This window comes from Haliaeetus albicilla, chromosome 22, assembly GCF_947461875.1.
Source record: "Haliaeetus albicilla chromosome 22, bHalAlb1.1, whole genome shotgun sequence".
NCBI lineage: Eukaryota > Metazoa > Chordata > Aves > Accipitriformes > Accipitridae > Haliaeetus > Haliaeetus albicilla.
In genome coordinates, this window is record NC_091504.1 from 19,723,863 (window position 1) to 19,743,267 (window position 19,405).

Sequence of the window (19,405 nt, forward strand, 5' to 3'; positions counted from 1 at the left end):
TTCTTTGATTCCTTTGAAAAGTGCATCCTCCTTGTGCCTGCGTTAGCAGATGGATGGAAGTGATGACTCCCCAGCACACTGAATTAGACAGCTGAATATATCTCCGCAAAAGAAATTGCCTGCCTCCCATTTATTTGTTCAGCCAAACGATGGCAGAACATTGATTATGACTCAGCTACATATTTATCTAGCAGAAAACATTAGCTCTCAGGGGTGGAAACACCATTTCCACATTCCTCAGTGGCCCCAAGGGTCTTCCCTCTAGCTGCAAAACACATTTATGCCTTGCGACGCACTGACCCGAACTGAAGGCAAACATCTTGGGGCAGGACAGGTGGCTTCATTTTTAAAGTACAAATCCAAGTCATGCCACATGCAGCTGGGGAGCACGTCCCACAGCCCAGCCTGCCATCCCTAGGCTGGATGATGCTGGGACCAGGGGCTCCTGCTCTCACAGGGGCAACGAGCAGGTGTAAGGATTGCAGCAACCATATAGATAATGTAAAACGAGGGCTGCCTTGTATCTGCAGCCCCTCTGCGCGCTGGCCGGAGCAATAAGCGCTGTGCAGAATATAATTTCTATTTTCTTTTTGCCACGAGATGGCACCACGATCCCTCTGAGTCACAGAGAGCCCAGCCCTGCAGTCCTTCCTGGGGTGAAGCACCCTGCCAGCCACAAATTCCGGCTAAGGAGGGCAGAGCTAAGCCTTAAGGCTTTATGCACCCCCAGTCCAACTGCATTCATCTGCGAGCAAGTCTGGGAGCAAAGACATATGCACTATTTCTTTACCATGGACCTGGAAGAATCAGGTAGTATGCAGGGAACAGGAGGAATCTTCTCCTCCCCGTCCTACAGCAGACTAGGATCTCTCCCAGGGCTTAACCGGCTCAAACACTGTGGAGCAATGGCTCAACCCACCTCCCACTGCAGTCCTATCAGCATTTCAGACCAAGGAAGAAGCCAGCTGCTGGAAAAGCGGCCTGTTGCCTTCACTGATAAGGGAATGAGATAAGGCTCCATCTCTAGTCATCTCAGAGGAGGAGAAGAAGAGATGGGAATGCTGGGAAAAGATAGGGTCCTGACAAATCTCACAGAAAGCTGGGAGAAGTAAGGAAAGGGGACATGGACAGGTTTTCTGTCACTTTGCCTGGATCTGCCCGGCTTCTGTGCTGCGTAAGGAAAGAGCATTTTAGAAGTATCTTTGCAATATTTGCACTCTTGCTTGTTCACACATGGTGCTCTGAAAAGAAGTTGTGCTTATGTATCTGAGCCACCTTCGTAAAAATGTAGGGGAGGGAGGGGAGTGTCTTCACTTCTCTGGGGAGAGCACATCAGTGCAGGCGTAGCAGAGCCTGTACCCAGAAAGGGCCAACGACTCCCAAGGAACCATGCTAAGGTTCCTTGAACCTTGCTCAGAGCAAGGGGAACCTAAAAAGTCCAGCGTTTGGCATCTGGGATTCAAACCCAGAAGTCTGGAAAGTGTTGGGAGAGCATCCATCAGACATAGAAAGAGCAAGTATCTGGGAATAATTTATCCCATGTGCAGTAGGGAATGGGAAAAGAGCAGGGGTTAGATGACAACCAACATTTGTATCTAGTATTGCTCTCCAGGCGAAGAAATGATCCACTCTTGAGAAGCATCCTCTCCCAGAAGCTCAGAACTAGAGTAACTTTCTTATGTTTTGTATTTGATGTGTAAAGTAGTGGCTGTCCTGTCATGTATCTGGCTGGAATTTTCCAGGTAACCTTACCCACCAGCCCTCCTCTGCTTCTTAGAAAAATACTTGTTCAACAGGTATTTTAAGCATATAGCCAGTATTTGCAAGGCTTTGAGTAAAAAGACACTACCTGTCTCTAGTGCGTCTGCTAGGCTCTGTACGAAACTACTACGTGGATTTGTCTCAGTTCAGAGCCTTGGCCTTACTGGCGTAGCACAGCACAGACACACTGTGGATGGGGTCTCATGGTGAATCCAGCCTCTGCGGTCGTGTCCAGCTCAGATTCTTTGACCCCAGGTGGAGGCTTAAAAGTAAATTTCTGGATCAAGCCTGTGAAGAAGATGAAGAGTTCCATCGTAGCAAGACTTTCTCCGATGCAGTTTCTCCGCCCTGCAATGCCAAAAGCACGGCTGTTGGTGGAATGATTGGGGAAGTGGTGGCTCAACCCGACACCTCTTGCCTGCTACTTGGTAGCAATAGTGTGAAGGACAGTATAGGCCTCAGAAATGCAAAATAGCATGGCATGATATTCAGCAGCCATCACCATTGGTCTCCTACAGGCATCTGAACAGAGATGTTTCACTCCAAGCCTGCAAGGAATTGATCTGGGACACCCTAGAAACCAGCCTTTCCAAGGCAGAGGGAACGTTGAACTCTTGCTTGAAGGTGTTGAATTTTTGTAGGTCCCAGTGGTGCCATTAAACACCCTGGCCCAGTGTGCCGCCCAGTGTGGGCTGAGAGGCTGTCTGCAAGTCATCAAAACCCAGGGCAGGCATTTCTAAACCATCCCCACCACTGATGTCTGTGCTGTTCCCAACAGAGGCTCAGATCCTGCCACTTGGCCAATATCTTCTGAGGGGCACTGTGCGGGATCGAAAAATTTCATTACCTGTGGAGAAAGGCAGGAACGCTTTCTTCTTTACGAAGTTCCCATCCGCATCAAGGAAATGGTTGGGGTTGAATTCATGTGGCGTCTCCCATTGCGTTTTATCCAGCAGCACGGAGGCGAGCAGAGGAATCACTGTTGTTCCCTGCAGCACAACCACGCTCTGCTTTAGCATATGTGGATGTAGCAAACTTCTGGCTTTGCCCATTCAGCCCCATAACCGTTCCTCCCTTTGGGCTGTGTCTGCAAACAAACTTCTATCTCTGAAGAACTAACTTCTGGACTTGCACATGACCAAATGACCCTAAGTTAGCGTGGATACCCAGTTCACTGGAATTACTGACTAATATGCAATTAAACAACAATGGTTGTTGGCTGTTCCTGAGTTATGAAGCAGAAGAAAGACGTGGGCCAGGCTTCCTTCCTGCCCAGCTGCTCTGCGCTTGCCTTAAGCCGGCAACGAGACAATGCCGTGGGACTTCAGAGGCAGAAGTGCTCTGCAGGGAATGAATGGCAACGGAGAGTGGAGAGGATAAGGAACAGACTCCAGATCACAAAGATTGAGCTATGGGAAATGGGAAGTTGTGTGCGTAACGCTAAAGTCACACTGACATCAGCGTGAGCACAGAGGAGACGGGCGATTAGGGAACTGGCTCTTCCCCACCAAAAGCCCTGTGCTTCAAGCTCCCCCACTCCTTGTGACATTTTGCCCTGTGGGTCACTGGGGTGCTGCACCCCTCTCTCTTGGTCCGGAGAGCAGCAAGTACCTTGGGGATGAAGTAGCCTTTAAAGTGGGTGTCAACAGAGGTGCACCGTGGAACATGGGGCAGGAGGGTGACAAATCTCTGCACCTCGTGGATCACTGCATTGGTAAATGGCATTTTTTTCCGGTCCTCAAATGTAGGCAAGCAGCCAGGGCCAAGAACTTGCTCAATCTCTGCGTGCACCTTTTCTGCAGGGCAAAGGAAAGGCACAAAGTGAGTTTCCCTCAGTGGCAAAGCACCTCCAAATCCCAACTCATGCTGACTGTTAGGAGGTTGCCCAGCCCCTGGGAGCAGAGAGAGAAAAAACCCTCAGATCCTTCGGTCCTGAGTGGCAGCATACAATGCTTGGACAGAGGTGGACAGGTTCCAGGTGCTCAGATTTTGGATGCATGAGACACTACAAAGATTTTACAGGTGAGCATCACTTACGAGGTCACTGCAGAGTATTTCAGTACCCTATGTAAGAAAAGCAAAACCATAAAGGTGTCCTACTTTGAATCTCTGGGTACTTCATCAGCAGGAGGATGGCCCATTGCAATGTTGTAGATGTTGTCTCAGTGCCAGCCATGAGCAGGTCGAGTGCAGAGGCCAATATATTTGCATCATGAAAAAGTGTATTGCTTTTATTTTGCTCCTTTAGGGAAATAAAAAGAAAAAAAACACTGCTGTTAGCATGGAAAGAGAGAACTAGGACAGGTAACCTAGTCTTCAGAGACATTACAGTGGGATGCATGTGAATTACTAGTGCTAAGATGCACCGTGTTGACATACCATTAGAGAAATCCTTCAGTTTCCAGCAGAAATATTTTCACACTTGAGATTTTGTCCCCAGAAAATGAGCTCACTGGACAAGTTCATTGATTTTCCAGCATCACATGACATTTATCTGCTCTGGGCAGTGGTTATCTGATCGACTCAGGACTTCCAGCCCCTGCCCGTGGATTCTGAGAAGCTGGAAAAACTGATGAGAGGTGCAGGACAGTGCCTTCCCGAGCCGGGGAGCTGAGGTTTGCCCAGGAGTGTGTCAGGCCCTCCAGGAGCCGCAGGAAAGCCCAGGACACCACTGGCACATCAACTCCGCTGTCTCTGCTTCACGCTGCTGATGGGAAACGCTTTGCCTGTTCCTGCGTGCAACAGCCGAGGCACTTGCACAAGGCGTCAAGCCCAAGAACCCGTCCTGCCCATCACCCCTCTCAAGTACGTGGATGCAAACACTTGGAGAAAAAGGGCAAATACAGACTAGTCCCTCCTTTCTTTACTCCCACACTATCATTCCTGTTGGTAAATCCACTACGTGGGAGCTGGTGATGCGTTTGCACAACCACAGGAACTTGTGCATCTCGGCAGCTGGGAATGTGTTGCCTCTGCCCAAGCCCGTAGGGAGGGATGTGTCTGCCTGGAGTGTGTTGGAAAAATGACATTAGCTCTCTCTCCCCAGCAAGAAGGGACTGTAGCTGACACCTGAGGACAAGTTTTAGACATTCATGTGATACAGTCTGCTTAATTATTTCTTGCTTTTCCTTCAGTATGCTCTATTTAACGTATTAAAATAGGAGGATATTTACCCCAAATTTAAACATTTTTATATAGACCATAGTAGAGCATGTTCATTGGACAGGCAACACAGAGAATCTCTGTATAAGATACTGCACTAGGAATTGTCGTATTGTTAAAATACCTCTTGTTTGAATACCAATGCATCAATGTAGCTCCTCAGGTTGTTTTCATTAATACTTTCTTTGCTTTCCTTGATGCACTTCTTTAGGATCACACACACCTCTTCTACTTTTTTCAGTATCATCTTGTGAGGTTTGAGGAGAAATCCAAGGAATGGGTAGAAATTAAATAACTAAAAAGTAAAAAAGGAAAAAAAAATCACAGAAAAAAAATTTAATTCACCCATTATCTTGTAAAACTCAAGTATCATAATAAAGAAGTCATTTATGTGAGGAACCAAATGACATGTCATTGGAGTCTCTCTTTTTTGGTAACTAAAAAGTTTTAATGTATAAAAATGCCTCCTCTTATTAAAAATTCTCTACAGAAATGAATGGAGCCTATCAGACTTGTCTAGACAGAGCCTATAAACATGAATTAAAAAAAAATACAATTAAGGGAAAGTGATAGTAAACTCATGAAACAATGAAATTACATTTTTAAAGAGGTAATAAAGCAAAAAGATAAAGCATTACGCATTACGCAATGAAAATTCCAAATGTTTAGCAAGCCAAAATACTTACGTTTTAAAGTTGTTAGATCATCATTTTTAACTTTCACATGAATTATAAATCAATTACACTCAGTTCTCAGCATCGTTAAATTTCACAGCACAATAAACAGTTGCATTTTATGTGCAGGGGGGTTACTTACACCATTTCTCAATGTTATAAATAAACTGGCTGCAGAATAAGATCCACAAATCTCTTGCTTGTGCTAACTGGTTATATTTTTTGCTGTTTTCTGCCAAAACTAAAAAATAAATTCATCGACATCTTTTTTTTAAAACAGCTTTTTGAATGACTGTTTCAATAGTACCTTAAGTAACTAATACTCTATTCCTTGTGGTGGAGGATTAAGTTTAACAAGAGCTCTTGGCTCAAATGAGAGCCTCTTAGCTGGAATGCTCTTTTTATGAAGCTCCATTGAGCAGGTATTGATTTAATGCCACGACAGGAGGTATGAGAGGTCCGTATATAATGTCTGCAGCTCTGTACTTTGTACTACTACTCTGTAATTTCACTAGTTTAAGAAACCGTAGCAAGAGACGAAAACCTAGTAACCCCCAAATACACAAGCAATTGTCCCTAAGGCAAGAGGTTACTTTTGGGATGTTCACACAGCATCCAGCAGGAAATAACTGGAATGAGCGTGGCTCTTTTTCTTTGTTCATCCACAAATAAAGTCAGTATTTCAATAGTTTTATCACTGGTGTGTTTCTAAAGAAAGAAACTCTGGCCATGCCTTCCAAGGGGGACCTGATTCCCTCCTGTCTCTGCCACTTGAGCCTTGTTTGAACTGAAAATACTAGGGAGTTGAACATGCTGGCATTTTGCGTTTTATTATTGGTACTGCTGGAAAAATACTGACAAAACCAAAAAAACCTCCAAAACCAGGAAAGTTCAGAATCTTTCTGAACTCTTCGCCAACACTGCTACGAACATTTTTAAGACAGACTCCAGGAACATTTTCCTGCAGTTGCTGTGAAACACCAAAGACAGAAAGTTGCCCAGATCCCAGTCCTATATTAGGGTCTGTTTCCTCATGGGAGACTACAATTTGCCATAAAATGTAAAGTTTGCTAAATAAAGTGACTAAAAATAATAACATAAAGGGCAGCGTCAATAGCACTTCTGTGGATTTCCATTAATGCTCCTGGATGCTGCCCACCCCAAGTCCCACCGTGCTGGAAACCTCCATTATTGCACTTTCTGGCTATAGAAGAATCAAGCACATCCCTTCTGCTGGCACGGTCACATCAGCACCTCAGCCCAGTGCCACCATGTGATGTTGGACCTCCTTCACCAGCGGATTTCATGAAGGAAGAAAAACCCAAAACAAAGAATCTTGTCCCTGCCCATGGCAGGGGCAGTTGGATTAGATGATCTTTAAAGCTCCCTTCCAACACAAACCACTCTATGATTCTATGAATCTTGTTTCAGTAACCTAAAGAGTCTCCAAAACCATCCAGCAATAGTAAATTGGGTTGACCTACCAACTCTGATGAGATACTGGAGCATCTCAGCACAGATCGTAACTTACATGCAAAAATGGAGAGCCAAGAAGGTGCATAACTTCATCTATGAGTCTTAATAGAGTGAGAAATGTTGGGTCTTCATAATCAAACCTTCTCCCAAAGAGAATAGCAAAGGTGATGTTGGTGGGAGCCATATTCAAAAATCGTAATTGGAAATGTCCACCTAGAAATGAACAAAATCATAATTGTATTGGTCATTTCTGGAGCAACCCAGAGGTCTTCACAGTGGCTTTGTAAAGTAGCATGAAACACCCACTGCCACCTCCAGCTCACCTTTAAAGGATTTGATCAACTCGATGAGAAACTGAAGCTCCTCGAGCATCATTTCTTCTCCAAGATGCTTCCCCATGCCGAGATCCCGCATGGTGGCTATGGTGAACCGCCGTGTCTTTTTCCAGAGCTCTTGAGAAGAAAAGAACACACCTACGGAGGAATTGCATGCCCTGTTTGCTGAGGCGGTATGAGATTTTCTCAGAAACACCAAAAGCACAGCTGGGGAGTGCAGGTATTTTGCAACCTGGAGGAGCCTGCTTGGGAGAGGACTGGGGGGCTTTGTGGGGGGCTGGCTTGGGAAAGCACTGCCCCAGGTGGGTTCAGGAGGCCAGCAGGTGATATTTTAAACAGTTGGGTGCTGTTCACACCAAAGCTCTAGGTTTGCCTTGTTTATAGCTTTGTCTTTTTGCAGCCATGCAGAATAAAAAGCTCTATGCACGTTATTTGTCTCAGGCTGACTTGTTTTTCCTTAGAAAAAACGAACCAGCTGTTTCAGAGAGCAAGGCTAGGAGCAGACGACACCGCTCCGTCCCTGTCATGAACAGGACAAATGATTTCACTGAACAACTTATACTGTGCAGGGGGACAAGGAGGGGTAGCAGGGAGGTACCTTTGCTTACAGCTTGGGTATACCCCCCAGCTGGCTAACCCACCAGCCAAAAAAAGTGCTCAGCCAAGAGGGCACGGAGGCGTTTGGGTACAATTCAAAAGATTCCCTCCCCAGGAGGGCTTCCAGGGCCAAACGTAGTCTACATCTTCATACGGTGGTTGGGAATGTAGCGTAGCGTACCCTTCCTCACACTGGGCCTCACTCTTAAAAACAAGATTAAAAAAACCCCCCCACACTGTATGCATTATATACATATTAGGTCATCAAATCTTTTCCTTTCAGCCCTGGATTATTCCCTTCATTGTTTTTCAATGTCTAGTCTTGGGCAATATATTACTTTTTAGCATGCAATTCAGAAACATGCCAAAAATCTGTTTACAGAAATAATTGTTTGAGGTACAAACAGCCCGTGCTGTTGCACTTTTGCCAGTTCTTGCAGTCTTTATCATGAGTCATGCGTGATCCACACTTTGTCTGAACTCCCAGTAACTGTAGAAAAGAGATTGCATAAGGACCTCAGCCTTCACATTGTGAAAAATAATTTCCTTCCCTCTGCACTGCAAAAGAAAAAACCCCTTGAAATGTGACCCAAGTGCCACTAAAAGCAAAAAACTGATAAGGCAAATAGGAAGATCCCCAGAAATGTTTTTCTTAAGAAAACAAATAACTACCCCCAAGCCCCATAAAATGTAGCCTTTGACGATAAGGACGCAGATCAAGACTCTTAAATACTGGTGCAATTGAAACAACGCATTTGAGAAACAGCAACGCAAGCACGTCCTTATCTTTTCAACCTGCCACCAAAGTACCGTTTCCACGCTGGATGTGATAGAATATGGGTATAGCTGGTCTGTCCGCAAACACATCCGCCGTGTTCAGTAGGACGTCATTTACTGCCTCATAGCCAGTGAGCACCACCACCTTCTGAAAACCCAAATGGACGGTGAACATGGGGCCATATTTCTCTGAAAGCTGGAAGGAAAGAAAAATCAGAGTATGGAAGTCGTCAGCGGGAGCAGTACGTCCTGCTGGGGCGGCTGAAGAGTTGCCTGCCCTCCTCCTTCTGGGGCCAGAAGGGATGGAGGGATGCCAGAGATAAAGCCCTGAGACGCTTAAATGAAAAAGGAATCAAAGCAAATAAACACTGGTCTGTTAAACCCAACAGCTTCCATAAAACTACTGTTATTCTGAGCTGGTTGGACTCAGGTTCCAGTGGGTTAAAGAGGCAGAAAGTAACACGACACTTTGGACACCATCAGCAGCATAACAGCATCACTGAGATCTGCCAAGCAGCTACCGAGCAGCTGCTGGTTGGGCAGGCTGTAACGCTCCGGTCCTCATACCACAAGAGGATGGAAGAGCAGAGGTGGCCTTATTTATTATTGTCCTGGTTTCGGCTGGGAGAGAGTTCATTTTCTTTCTAGTAGCTGGTATAGTGTTATGTTTTGGATTTAGTATGAGAAAAATGTCGATAACACACTGATGTTTTCAGTTGTTGCCAAGTGGTGTTTAGACTAAGTCAAGGATTTTTCAGCTTCTCATGCCCAGCCAGTGAGAAGGCTGGAGGGGCACAAGAAGTTGGGAGGGGACACAGCCAGGGCAGCTGACCCAAACTGGCCAAAGGGGTATTCCATACCATGTGATGTCATGCCCAGTATATAAACTGGGGGGAAGGCTGGCCGGGGGCCACTGCTCAGGAACTAACTGGGCATCAGTCGGTGAGTGGTGAGCAACTGCATTGTGCATCACTTGTTTTGTACATTCTGATTCTATTGTTATTATTATTGTCATTTTATTATTATTATCATTATTATTTTCTTAGTTTCTGTCCTATTAAACTGTCTTTATCTCAACCCACGAGTTTTACTTTTTTTTTTCCAATTCTCTACCCCATCCCACTGGGTGGGGGGAAGTGAGCGAGCAGCTGTGTGGTACTTAGATGCTGGCTGGGGTTAAACCATGACAATTATAAAAAGTTAAATAAAAGCTTTGTTGTAATTAATGCAAAGAGGTGTATAATATGATTCACCAAGGATGGACGTATGAAGGCATAAGAAACCATTGCTCTTTCAACTTGCCTTAGAAAATTACCACAATACCACACTCGACTTCTTATTTCTGCTATACTGTAGTATTCAAGCCACTGCACAGCAGGACTTCATAGTGTGATGCGAGATAGCGGGTAGCAGGAGCTCTCTGGAGGCTCACAAACATGGTCCTGCCAGGCCTTACAAGGAATTAAGACTTGACTGAGAGCAACGGAGTTGAAACTACATAAAGCTATGGTGAGATCAAGCCTGGCATCCCATAAAAGGAGACCGGTTCTGGCAATGTAAACCAGAGGAGGCTCCAAAGCTTAGCAACCCCTGCTGCTGTACCAAAGCAAACAGGTAGCCCTGGCAGAGTCTAATCTGTGCTTCAGCAATATAGCCAGACTTGTTTTATTTATGAAAAAAAAAAAAAAAGTTCACAGGACACTGATTTCAATAATTTGTTCAAAATAACGTTTTGGTTGCTGCATCACCTACCGTGCAACTTTCATGGGGAAATCCTTTAGGGATTCTCCTTTTGGGGAGGATTTTCTACTCCAGGTGACTTGTTTGCTAGTACCTTAAAAGACTTGTGGCAAGTCAGGCGTGAGATCAGTATTGCAGTTCCACAAGCTCAGTAGAAAATCTCCCCCTACCCATAGCTGACTGCAAAGGGCAGAGGACGGCGAGAGGGTCCCCCGCGCTGCAGCTGTAGCCCCCTTTCCCGGTTGTTTTCAGCAGTAGATCCCTTTCCCAGTTGGCTTCTTGATCCTATAGTTCAATGGGGGAAAGAAGGCATCGGTCTGGCCAATGTGCCCAATACCTTCCCCCAAGTCTGTGTTTGTAAGACACTCTCACCTTGCTCCCAGGTCCTCAGGTCACCTCCTTTCCAGCCTCTGCTTTGCTTATTCTTCCCAGCATGTCCGTGCCCCACCACAAAACCCCTTGTCCCCCACCCTCCTCGGCAGAAAAATTTCTGGTCTTGCCAGAAACAGGAACCACAGTCCAAACCGCTTCCCAGCTCCCAAGCTCTGGCTGTTGAGCCCAGTGTGAGCTGGCTGGGGTAAGATGAAGATGCATCTCCACAGGCATCTCCGAGGCCCCTCGCATGGCACGGTGATGGGAATGAGACAGGGAAAGCCAGCTCCTCTCCCCTACCTAATGCTAAGAAGGTCAGAGGGCTGCTGGCGACCTGATGTTAAAAGGCTTGGTGTAAGGTCCAGGATATTCACACACATGTCCTGACATGGGGAATGCCCGCTGAGCCACATTTTGGCTCTGAGAGACTAAATACATTGAGATTTTCCCCTTTTTTCTGGAAGACAGATGTGAGGCAACTGTGATTCCTACAGAGAACCTTGTCTTGTATAAGTCCAAGTCATTCACTGTTTCAAATGTTTTCTCCTACATTTCTTCTTTGGGCTTTGCTATATTAATTCCCATTCTCATGAAAAACTGGCAACATGAGTAAGAAATACAAGCTATTTTGGCAACCACAATTAAGCATCCATCTTTCAATTTGGCTACATGGACACTCAAATATTTTAAAGTATTTCACAACACAAGGAAGATGCCAAAATTTAGGTCCATTGGTCTGATCTGATGCGGATACTCATAGTTTTCAATGTGTGAGTATTTCTCACGTAAGCAGTGCTCGTATTTAACATCACCCTTTGCAGAGTTGGGATTTAACAGGTTCCTTGGTCATTCGGAAACCTTTAAAACACCACAGTTTTTTAAGAATGCATTTGGCACTGAAAATCATCTCAGAACTCTCACCAGAGGAGAATTTTAAATAGGTACATGCTGACGTTCAACACCCTAGAAAGAAAGGACACTTGTTCTTACCTTCATTAGTGACTTGTCCTGCCTTCTGATATCCAGCAAATGCAGGTTGCCAATGATCGGAAGAGGAAACGGACCGGGAGGCAAATTTAAAGCTGACTGCTTAAAAACTTTTAAAACATAGAGTGCAGCTGATAAAAGCAATGCGCACACCCCACAGATGAAGAGGGCTGTGAAGGCAGCCATATTTTGGTGGAGCTTGCCTTTCTGGAAAGCCACCGAGACACCTTTATTAGAATGCCCGCATTATCTCATTATATTTATTCAGAGTAAATGATGTCAGGGGTTTTGCTGCGCTTTGCACAATCTTCCCCTCCACCCCCAGCTCTCCACAAAAATTGGAATTTATGTCTGCAAAAGGCAAAGTCCAAGCACAACTCGTGGAGGTGCAGGATTGCAGGCTCCCTGCCGAGTGCAGCGGGGCAGGTTTGCTTCATTTCCAAAGCCTAGCTCAGATTCTTCTGCCTGCAATAATTTCCCAGAACCTGTGAGTCTTATATCTGCTTTACTATGAGGCATCGATCATGAACATTCTCTTAAGATTTCCACTTCATCTCTCTCACATCTAAATTCTTCTTTGAACACAGACAGCTATTTACTTTCTGCCTTCTAGCTCTTTGCCTTACAAATGCTGATGCCCAAATAATCCTTCAGGGCAGACAAGCATTGTTCATCCCGTGGTACAGTGAAGGAGAAGCAGGTCCTGCAGGCGAAGAGATTGCACCAGGCCATGCATGAAGTTGGGTGGACAGCCTCTTCCCTCCTCTTCCACCTTCTCGTGTCCTCGCAGTGAAGCATTTTTTCCCAGTGAAGGGAAACAGAACTGGGCAATCTTCACATGCAGAAAAATCAGGACCCATTTGTTGCCTCCGGATATTGGGAGCTCTGTCGCTTATCTCTGTGCTCTTCCTATTTATTGACACTTTGAATCTGGGCTGTCCTAAAGACATACGTGGTATGCAGACAGAAAGCTGCTCCTTATGTCAGAGTAGCCCTATAACCTGGCTTGAATGATTCGCCAGCCCAGTGTAAAACACCTAACAAGGCACTCGAACGGTTCTTGCTCTTCCTTACTGCAGGCTGCATTGGAGAAAGCTCAATAAAATGCAGAGTTGCTGACCTCCTCTTGTTTTTTTCCCCATCAGAGGCTGGTGAAAAACTAATTCACTGCTGCAAACTCCAAAGGTGTAATTCAGTGTCATGCCCCCCTCTTTCATGAGTGGGTCTTTTAGTGAGGGGCATTTCTTCCCGCTCCCCATCCAGTGTCAACTGGTACCACTTTCACTCTATACACAACAAAAGGGATATAAAAACCATGACTTGGAGAGCTGGATCATTGAATCAATATGAATGTGGAAGGCTTTGTAAAAGATCTGCTGTGCCCACTGGTTTCTGGCAATGTCTAACAGAGTGAGACCTGTCAGAGACATTAGTGGAAACACGCATCACTTTTGTAAAACTACCCTGATCTCACAAACTATGCAACAGGTAGGAAAAGAGCATTTGACTTTTTTTTTTTTTTTTTTTGAGCCCTTTTAGATCACAAGGATTTCGTACTGCTCCATACTGTGGTATGAGATGGTATCAGCCTTGAGGATGCTTTGGGACTGTTCCAAGATGCGCAATGTTCACACTTACACTGGACACAACGCTCATTCAAACCTGGACTCTCCCATCCCTCTTGGGCGGGCCATGGACTGACTGGAGAGGACATGATCTCAGCTCATACCCAGTCCTCTCTCAAGCTCGGGAACCGTCCAACCATCCCAAACCCACTTGCCTTACAAACAACAGCATCTGTGGTAAGAGCAGGAGACAGGGAGTCTGGATACGCGCCTTGCTTGGACAATGACTTGTCTATGTGGCTGTGAGGAGCGCAGCACAGGGCTGTGTCCCAGGACAGCCCCGGGATGTGTCAGGGCTGGGCTGTGAATGCAGCCGTTGTGCCCAAACCCCGCTCCCCTGGGGCTGACTCAGCTCCTACCCCTTCTCTGTAGTCATTTCTGGGAGATCTTTTGGGCTCCATGCAGAAAGGAGGTAAGCAGGACACGGTGTAGGAATGGCATCTTCTCACACCGTAAGAATTACCAAAAGCTAGAGGCAGAGAGATGTCACTCTGACACTAAAAATGTCTTTCTGATTCCCAAAGAGAAGGGAGCAAGGAAGCAATCAGCCCACCTCTCCACGCACACCCGGCTCTCTGCCCTCAGCCTGCCCAGCGGGAGGAAAGGTTACTCATTACCTGCTGGGTGAAGCAACCCGTGAAAGAGGCAGAGCTGGGGAAAGATAACAACATCTTAGATGGCCTACAAAAACATTTTCACCAAAGAGATTTAAGTTAAAAATTAAAATGAAAATTAATCTTTATCTAGGAGTAAATGATCTCTCTGAAAAAAAAAACCTCAAAACTTCCCCAGTCAGGGCAGGGTCATGTCACAAGTGACAGGAGAAATTACAGAGAGGGAAGCACAGAAAGAAAAGCCCTTACACGGAGTGCCCAACACTGAACCACCCACGGATTTGTATTTGGGAAAGAAAGTAATTCCTCGGGCTGTGTATAATTATTTGGAGGTCGAGCCTTTCCAAATCAGCCGCTCCTGGGCAAAGAGGACTAGAGAGCAGAAACCAAGGTCTCCTTCCCTGCACCTGCCCTTGGAGCCAGCAATGGGCAGGCAGGGTTAAAATTAAGACTGTAATAATCACCATTTCTGGATGTATCTTACTGTAACTTTGCATAGCAAGGGGCCTCAGGAACAGCACACTGCTTGACCCTGCTCCTGCAGGAATCAGGAGAGAGAACTTTCAAAATCTTGCGCTGTGGTATTCAGGACTACATTTATCAGGTGGATAAACCTGTCCCCAGAGCATCACCTGGCCGTTTTCAGGAGCACCGTGTTATTCACCAGCACGCACAGCGGTCGCACGGACCATGTCGGGATGTGCTCTCCAGCCCTGCAGCGAAGTCCCTGTCACACACAACTGCGTCCCCAGCCTTTCCCGTAGGTGGGCAGCACTAATGAATTAATGTCCCTTCTGGACATTTAGTGGTAGGAAAGAATTTAATTTCTGCTTTAGAGAAAAAGACCTCAGTCCCAAGCCAGGCCACCCATTTTTTTGATTCTAGAATATTTTTCAAGGTGATTACAATAAAATAACCTCACAGCAGAGGTGAATGCTCCGTTCCCTCCCCTGGCACACTTGGCAGCTCCAGTCTGGAGCTGCTTTACCTGATGAGCGCTGGGCCGAGACATTTAGTCTCTCCAGGGGCCAGCCTGGCAGAAAGTCTGCTCTCAGATCTTTCACTCTTTTCTGAGGCTCCAGGGTTTGCTCTTCGTCATCACACAGGGCTCCTGCTTCCTCACCATCACTGGCAAACCCAGCTGCAGCACATTTTAAAGCAGATTTGCTGTGCTTTTTAAATTCTCCCTCCCTGGCCTTCTCATCCCATCTGCCCATTCTCTGATCCTTGAAGCTTCAATCCCAGGTTTTAGCTGGTGCTTAATGATGCACAAACGCGACATGTTTAAGATAAATACTTTTTCGCTCCTCTCTTCCTGCATGAAGATTTCAGCTTCTCCCCCTCCCTTTTCTCTCTGAAAAAAACCTTTGCTTCCCACCCTGACCTGCTCCCTGATGGTACCCATGGGCAGCCCTGCCCTGCCTGCACGACATTTACCCGCGCAGAAAGCTCTGCACGGCTGAGCCTGTGCCTGGGTGGCAAAGCCAAGTTGCCGTCCCCAGCACCATGGGAACAGCCACCTCTGCTGCCCACATCGCCCCGTTCCAGCCTGGGATGCATCCTCACGCGACCACTGCCTTCCTGGCATCGACAAGAGCCCGAAACTGGCAGTTCTTCCAAAGCAAACATGAAATCACGGGCAGGCAAAGCCTCCCACCTCCACAGCCCTGCGTTGCTACACACCAAACAAAAGCCAAGATAAAAAAGTCAGGTCTCCAGGTTGGGTTTTTCAGGTTGCAACCTTGAAAACACCATTCCCTCTCTCGGTGAGTGGGCTTTGCCTCCCCATCCCCACCTCCACGCAGCCCCCCTCGAGCAAGCACGAGAGCGCCGGGGGGGACCGTGCCCTGGGAAGCCGGTGGGATCAGCGGGAAGCTGCAGGACCCGCGGGGAGGGCAGGTCAGCCGGGAAGGAGCCAGCAACCCTCCGGCGTGGGTGGCCTCGGCGGCGCTTTCTCTGCTCCGCAGCCGCAGCTTGGAGGCGGCCACGGGGAAAAAACTAAGCCCTTCTCCATTTATTTTTCTTGCGAGCTGTGTTTTAAATGTTACCCTGAATGGCCCTTTGAAGCAGCACGAGCTGCCTCAGACCTTTCTCTTCAGCTAATTAACACGTGCCGACAGCCGTGACAGCCTGGCGCGGCCCCGCGCGAGCTCTGGCCCAAACCCCACGGCCCAAACCCCTCCACACCTTGCGCAGCCAAAATGCTGTTGACCCTGAAACCAGCAAGCGCCTTTAAGTCATTAATCCATGCGCAGGCTTTGTCTTCCAGGTTGGAGCTGCCTACCGTGAAGTTGTGTCTCATAACAGAGCTCGGGGGCACCGGCTCTTGCTGGGTTTGGAGAGGTTTGGGGTTTTCTGTTCAGAGCTGGAGGCCAGGCATTTGTCAGAGGAAGGTTAAAGTGCTTAAATGGTGTTAAGTGGGATACAGGCTTCTGCAGTCCTGTGTAGATTGTCTTTTAAAAAGCCCCATCGTGTTTCTCGGTTCCTGGGGTCCATCACTCATTGCAGGGATGCTAGTTGTTCTCCAGCGGCAGCACTTTACCCTTCACTTGAATGTGAAGTGCACTCCAGCTAAAGAAATGCCATTATCCCTGGTTTATAGAAGGAAAATCCAGATGGAAAAGGAAAAAGATTAGTTCAAAGGCCGCATGAGACAGTGATGAGCAGAATTGCAATCATCGCTAACAGGCATACCAAAAAGGGCAACACAGTAAACGTGCCCCCAGCAGATAATAAAGTAACTCAATCTATCACAATTTGGATATTTTATCACCCATGGAGCACTTGAAACATGACTTGCAGTTGCAAAATCCAGCCTGTAGTTTTAATCCTGTAGTCTCAGCAGTAGTAATACTGAGAAACAAGCCCATCTCTGTTCGAGAGCCATTTTAAATGAACCCAGACCTCTTCTGGAAGCACTTTAGGGATTTGCAAATTGTGGGGTTCGGAGATGCTAACATATCACCGCACTGCATCACCAGCCAAAGGGGTACCATGCTCCTTTTGAGGTTACAGATTAATATTTAATCCAATCAGTAATTTTAACTTAAACCGTAGTAGTATTACCTGATGAGCTTAAGAGCATGGACAGTTACCAACCCGCAGTAAGTGAATGAGGCGCTTGCCCATTTTAAAGAAGGATTGCAGCCCTAGCCAGCTTCATTTCCCTCTTGCTAGTGATTCTTCAGGAACCAGGCAAAAAATCCTTAGAGGTTTGCTCCATAAACCATTAGCCAGTAAAAGTCTAATTAGGTCAGAGACATATGGTCTTGAACCAGTAAAAAATTCATTGGTGGCTACAATGTTATTAACCTCACGAAATGTGGATGTATTTCAGAAGCTGCTGGCTAAGCATTGAAAATTGCGTCACGTTCTGTCTTCATCAGTGAAACTTTTGCTCTCCTAAGCCAGCAAAAAAAGGAAAAGGCAACAGTTTTGCTAATGAAAACTGCTTTTTTCTTGCTATCATGCCAACTATGAGCATGAAAGGAAAAGGCAACAGTTTTGCTAATGAAAACTGCTTTTTTCTTGCTATCATGCCAACTGTGAGCATGAAGATGACACAAAAGACCTTTTCTGAACCAGTTTTTCTCAGCCTTTAAAAGTCTTGGTGCTCCAAAGCCTTAGTGAAACAGGAGAAGATGGGAAGTGAATCCAGTAGTCAGCACACCTTATGCATTGCAATTCTATAGTTATGATAATGTAAATCTAGTTGTTGTAATAAAATCTTCTAAGTCACTGTGAAGTATTTGCACGCATTCTCCCTTTTATAAAGAAGACCCCACTGTAATCTCAAAAAAAAAATTGCAAGAAGAAATTCCGAGGTCGTTATCTCAGCTCTTGACTGACCTCACAGCCAAAGCTGGGCACATCTCCGCAGGTTGGCCGGGCTGTTACCCCAGACCTGTGAACCATGAGGTGTCACTCCCACATCACCACCACGTCCCCGCTCTCTGGGCAGGTGAGTGACCTGCAGGAAGGACCACCTGGTCCCCAAACTCGTTAGATCAAGGAGCTTCCTAATTCCAGAGAACAGGGGATGTCCTCAGCTTGCCACCATGGTTTAAATTTCATCTCACTTACTTTGGGCTTCTGCTGAGCGGAAAGGGATTCAGAAGGAGCTGAGCTCTGGGATGACATGTGTCAGGGAAGATGCATCAACTTCGCCAAGGCCAACTCTTGTCCCTCTGACATCAGCTGAGTTTTACCATTAGTTTATATTCCAGCCTGCCATTAACAACAGCAGGAATTCGGGGCACGCTGCAGCGGGGCTCAACGCCCTACACAGGCTCCAGTAACACCCCTTTCTCTTTCAGGTGTCCCAGTGACGATGTGTCCATAATCCCTCTGTGCGGCATTCACGGTTTTGCTGGACACAAGGGTGAATCGTGTGCTGCTGTCACCGGCTCCACGGGGGATTTCTGAACCAGTGCAGCTACATCTCACACCCTACCCATACGAAGACACGCGCAAGAGTGAGACAGGCTGAATTTAGCCCTAATTTGCAGAGTTACAGCCCTGTAATGAGCACAGGGAAGTATCTTTAAAAGGAGACTGCTTTCTAATTGCTTCTTAAAAAAGCCTTTAACATGGACTCTCTTTGGCGTGACTCAGGGCTGCATTTCTAAATCCAGTTTCTCCCATGAAGTTTACCCTGGCTGTTTGGTTGGGTTGCATCCACATGCTATTTTTACTTTTTGATCATGAAGCCTGTTTACAGCATAGAGGAACAATATGGGAACAGAAATAAAGCTGGGACAAACCCAAAGGAATGAGACCAGTAATGGTATTGCCAGCATCTCTGGCTTCAAGAGCAAGAGGCCCTGCAGCTGTGCAGTATCTCGGTGAGACTCAACTCACTACTCCCTTCTGGTTATGTATTTCAAACCTCAGTTGGGTTTGATTTACCCATCATCTGCAAACTTAATACCAAACAGTTAAAATGCCTGCATGTCCTTAAGCTGCCAGCTTCATATCTGCAGTACATTATAAGAGAGAGTATTTTCTAGAATACAAAAGCTGAGGGACTGACTGTCACAACAGTATCACTTTTGGCTTCCTTAAATACGGTAATCAAAGTATTTTGAACAGTAGCCTACAGCTACTGAATACTTTTCTGTCTCAAAATAGACACAAGCCTCCTCCCACCTTCTACCATGAGCTTTTTGGTCACTCTGAGGTTTCGGTGGTTCAGTCCAGTTTCCTTTGCTATATTCCGTGAGCGCAGCCCATCTGGTTGCTGAGTCTTTGATCCACGCACTACCAGCTTATGCTGTGAAGCACAG

General features: G+C 46.4%; 1 protein-coding gene across 1 annotated transcript; it reads right to left on the bottom strand.

Annotated features, from left to right (window-relative positions):
* Positions 1-1,668: 1,668 nt before the first annotated feature.
* CYP2W1 (cytochrome P450 family 2 subfamily W member 1) lies at positions 1,669-12,419 on the bottom strand. The gene is made up of 9 exons (XM_009913457.2): positions 11,885-12,419; positions 8,816-8,978; positions 7,397-7,546; positions 7,129-7,286; positions 5,048-5,218; positions 3,862-4,003; positions 3,373-3,557; positions 2,609-2,750; positions 1,669-2,109 (listed from the first exon to the last, which is right to left on the bottom strand). Exons 1-9 carry the CDS (start codon positions 12,065-12,067, stop codon positions 1,922-1,924), a joined length of 1,482 nt encoding a protein of 493 aa, XP_009911759.2. The 5' UTR covers positions 12,068-12,419; the 3' UTR covers positions 1,669-1,921.
* Positions 12,420-19,405: the final 6,986 nt, after the last annotated feature.